At 43.4% G+C, this 4,875-nt stretch overlaps 1 protein-coding gene across 1 annotated transcript in view; it reads right to left on the bottom strand.

Moving 5' to 3' along the window:
- Nucleotides 1-4,206, bottom strand: part of EP300 (E1A binding protein p300) — a gene marked incomplete at its 5' end in the record, with an annotated part of 38,147 nt that extends 33,941 nt beyond the window's left edge. The window contains 3 exon segments of the mRNA XM_010187993.1: nucleotides 825-938; nucleotides 1,700-1,961; nucleotides 4,030-4,206. Of these exon segments, the coding sequence (XP_010186295.1) occupies nucleotides 825-938; nucleotides 1,700-1,961; nucleotides 4,030-4,206 (553 nt within the window).
- Between the last annotated feature and the right edge of the window lie 669 nt (nucleotides 4,207-4,875).

Raw genomic sequence — 4,875 nt, forward strand, 5'->3', positions numbered from 1 at the left:
GCTGACTGTTCAGAACTAAAACATGTCTCTTCTTCTAGGAGTATGCAGAGAAGAGGACAGGTCTGGAAAACCTGTCATGAAACAGGGAGACAAGTTTTGACCCAACCAGCCAATCCAACAACATGCTGTTCTCCCTTTGAGCTGCAGAGAGGAAATCCCACTCTAAGTATTTAGGACACATCTATTTGCCTCAAACTGAAAACAGAGGCACAACATGTCACAGAGGCTAAAGGCAGAAGGGTACATGCAGCTCTTCAGCAGCCACTGTAATCCTTTTTCTTTAACATTTTCTTAAAACAAGAAATATCTCAGCACACATTAGTCATGAGAAGAGCCTAAAGTAACATTACAAAAGGAGGAAAAAAACCAAAACCATACAGGTAACACAATGACAGAAATCTTGCCAAATCTTTTGGCAGGAAGACCAAGGGGACACAAAGAGAAGGGGAAAGAGACATCTGATGCAAACAAAGGATAAAGACAAAACCAAATATCATCAGGGCTGAACTGACACAACCCTCTGAGTGTGTGCACATCTGTCCCCAGAACCCGGCCAGCTGGAAGAGGCAGTAGTGAAAAGCAAATCACGACTTGTGCACTCTTTACCACTCTCCTGCTAGGAAAACCCAATAAAGTTAGAAAGCTCCCATAAACACTAGCTACCAGAGACAGAGAAATTATCAGTGGACTCTGAAGCAAGAGGAAAATCATATTACACATTCCCAGGTTACAAAGCATCACCACTATCACCTGGGTGCAGGGAAGTTTAACACCCAATGTGCATTTTATGGCTTATCCAATAGACAGAATCCCCCAGTACTTACACTGTTGATTTCTTTTGTCCCCAGCATTTTTGAGAGGCAAACATACAGGACAGTCATGTCTCGTACAATTCTTCCAGTGCGAGATGATTTGTCGGGAAGACGCACAGTGTGCCACTGAGAAAGGGAGGGGAATTAAAAACTTTTACAAACTACTCCAGTATCTCTGCATGGTCAACACAAACTGGGTAGGGAGCAACTATTTCTCTTAGGGCACATACTTGTATCAACACAGGTCAGTAAAGTATTACTTGAAATAGCTGAGCACTAACTAGCCCTGAAAATGTAGCTAGATTTCTTCAAGTACTACTGGCTCAGGTAAAGCTCACTTGAAAGCTCCATGTTATACACCCAAGCCTATGTCTCCCTGGTTGGAAGGATAACAACATATACATCAGGCAGACTGTACCATGCAATTGAGAGGCCAGCAACTGTCACAACCCTAGACTACCAAAGAGGTAGCAAACATTTTCCTTGGCTACTAGGACAGACTAAGAGTTCACCAGTGCCAGTAGCACCTTAATTCCTCACTCGCTACTGCTTGAGATTTGTCTCTTCTGTTTAAGGAAGACAGGTAGACTCTTACTTGCAGATTCCTGCTTTTTGTCTACTCTTACCAGGAGGTGTTTTCCAAAAGATCTTGCAGTGAGTTACAAAGTTAAGCAAAAGATCTTCACTTATCTCTCTGTGCTATCTTGTCTCCTCTAACTTGCCTAAACTTTAAAGGCTCAGAAGTTTATGATTTCCATTTTTAAGGAGAGACATAGGTTAAAAAAAATTCTACGTCCCAAACCACCCATTTGCTCTTTATATCTTTCTAGGAGCCTTTCTTGTCCCGAAAAAGTTGAATGCATCTAGAAAACCACTCCTCCACTTACCCTGGCAAGATTTGCCAGCCTGACAATGTGTCATGTGGTTCAGAACATTCTTCATGGTTCGGCAATGAGGGAGGTTGCACTGCCGCACCTCCCCGTTGGCCTGTTCTCGTCGCTGACACTTGTGAGCGTGTAAAAGGAGAACCAGCTGTTGCTGAATTAGTTTGCGTTTTTCTGGATCTGCTGTTGGTGCTCCAGACCCCATTCCTTGAGAAGCTGCTGGTCCCATCCCAGCTTGCTGAACCTGGGGAGCCTGCTGCTGGCCCTGGAGAAGGTGGAAAGGAAATACCCAGCAATAAATATTTTTGGGACTAATCCATTTAGCAAGTAAACAACAACTACAACAACAACAGAGAAACTACATTCTGTGATTAAGGGAACAGCCCACCTATCTGTAGTTCTGGATGACTCATATTAAATATACCCCTTAGCAACAGTCCTGGCAATAATTCTCTCACCAGACACAATCTCTTCCCCGTAACACTCACAGTCCTAGCTGTTGCCTTATCAAAGACCAGCAGAACTCTGCACATGCTCACAGGTTAATTTGCAGTGCTAGACCAACCAGAAAATATTAATAGCACTTAGACCTCAAATCTCCTCCTCATTTTGGAGGCTAGAAGGTTGTATCCACAACTCTTGCATTGACAGAAGAAAGCACCTTTTAGAGGGAAGAGTTTTCCCTCTGTTTCAGTATCAAGTGCCTCAATCTGACTGTTCCTAAAAAAGGAGAAGGAAGGGGAAGTTCTGGGAACCTTTCTGCAATAGGGAAACTTGCACGTGGACTTTCAAAACAAGCCTCGCCTTGTCTCCACTAGAGATGAAGCACAACTTCAGTCTAACATGTGCCACAGAACTACGGTCAAGTACGGCAACATATAGTACTACTTCTGTTTATTGCTTCAGACTTCTTCGAATTTCTTCCAGGTGACACTTGTGGAGTACTCAGCAAAGAAGACAGGCTCAGGGACTCTATGTTGCTTGTATCACTTCAGTTCAACAGTCTTCAGTTTCTAACAGACTCTTCACAGAGGGTTTTAGAGGAAGTTTTTGGAGCTCTCCAGATCTTTAGAGCTCAGCTACCTGCATTCCTAAAACCCTGTCCTCTCTCATAGCTCTTCAATACTAGTATAAACCTCCCATTTAACAAGGAGACTTCAGCAATTACTCAGTCCCCTCAGGGTTTGTATACGTTCCAATATGACTGTAGCCGCCTTGTTTGCAGCCTGTCATTCTAAACAACTGAGATAGCAGCAACTTTTCATTCCTAGGTTCAGCTGGGTAGCAGTTCAACTTCAAGAGAGTTGCAAACTCTGCACTGAACACAAGCTTGATAGTTCGGTTCTGAACAGAAAGTTTTGGCTGCTTCTTTATTGGTTCAGATAACCAACTGGTTGCACTAGACTTCCACTGTTTCATGCTCAACTTAAACTTCAAATAAAACTCTCAGGATTGAGCTCATTTTAATTCAAAGGTACTAAGAGTTACCTGGAAATGGTTTTTCAGCAACAGTTACTGAGATCAAGAGACTGACCCCTCTGCCTCAGGGGTGACAGCATGGAATGTGAAGCAGGCAGAAACCCAAACTAGATCAGAATTCACATCAGAAACGTGAATTTGTTTTCCAAATTAAAAAAAATATATGTAGAGCGGGGAAGGCAGGACACGTTGCATGTCGTACCTCTAACCAACGTAAGCTTCCAAAATGATGAGCATTCGTTCTCCCAGTGTTAAGCTCAAGCTAGGGAACCTGACGTTAAGCCCTAACAGGGCTTCAGTGCAGGGGAAGGGGGAAGCAACAGGGCTACTACAGCAACAACTGCCAGAAAACCTCCAGCATCAGGACTGTTGTAGATGGTAATGTATTTCAGAACATGAACAAACATAACCGGAGCTTCTAAGCCCTATCACAGGTAATACCTGTTTGAGAAGGAATACTTCTCTCTTCCAAAAGCATCAGTGAGAATCAGACTACACTGAGAAGGGGCCCAATACACCAACCACAAGTGAAGAGATGGGAGAGGAGAGCAGAGGTGTCCAAGCAGGTGCCAAAGCTCACTTCAATTAAGGAGCTCCCTTGCATTTTCTTTGCTAACAGGGTTCGCAGAATGAAGAGTGGGGGTACAGCTTATCAACAGAGAAAGCACAACTCAGCCCCATCCTTCCTGTCAGCCTTTTTAGGAGTTGAAGCAAGTGCATTATGTGTGGATTCAGAGCACGCATTCACACTGAGCTTGACAGCTGCAAAGAGTCACAACATGGCAACGCTAGAGCATACGGCTTCACTTTGGTCTACTACAATGTTTTCTGGAGACATCTTTCACTTCACTTACCATGTTAGGCATTCCTGCCCCAGGAACTGACTTCTAGTCCATTGGAAACTGTGGTAAACTATTCTGCAGTCCAGCTTTATTCTGCATCTGAGGCCCAAGTCCACCGGCTCCAATCTGCTGCCCGGTATTCTGACTATATGGCTGGCCGTAAGGGTTGGGATTGCTCATCATTCCCATCTAGGAATTAAAACGGTAAGATGTTCAAGTATGATCACTTAAGTTCACAATGTAAAAGGTAAATGAATACTTCAGGAAAGCAAGAGAGATCACATCCATGAATTGGGTACAAAGCAATACTGACCCACACACTTCCCCTGCTCCTTTATGTGCATGCATTTACCTATCACACAACATTAACTCTTCAACCAGACTGTTCCTATAAACACAGCAAAGCCAACTTACCAACCTTTGAGGTCAGTCTGGTCAGAACTGGCCTGATTATTTCTTTATAAGAGATTTTGTTCAACAGAATTCTCATTTCAGCCTTTCCTATCACAATTTTGTACTATGGACTATATAACTAGCAAGACTGGAAGAATTTTTCAGCTTCCTACACCTGTGCAGACTCCAAAAGGAGACAAACACCACCTTCACTCATATCAGCAGGGTTTATCCCCAAAACCTCCTACCCAATTGTCAGCACTCCCACAGCTCCTCTCCAGACAGCTATAAAAACGCATGCCTGGCATTTTCAGTATACAACCATTTTCAATTTAAGAATACACCATAGGTGAAGGTAACACCAAACACAGCCATACAGGCACAGTAACTTGTTTGCATTGAGCAGAACTAGAGGTCAAAGGTGATGGTAGTAAGGAACTCTGCAAACAAAACAAATCTGCTGAA

This window comes from Mesitornis unicolor, unplaced genomic scaffold, assembly GCF_000695765.1.
Source record: "Mesitornis unicolor isolate BGI_N332 unplaced genomic scaffold, ASM69576v1 scaffold38797, whole genome shotgun sequence".
NCBI classification, from domain to species: Eukaryota; Metazoa; Chordata; class Aves; order Mesitornithiformes; family Mesitornithidae; genus Mesitornis; species Mesitornis unicolor.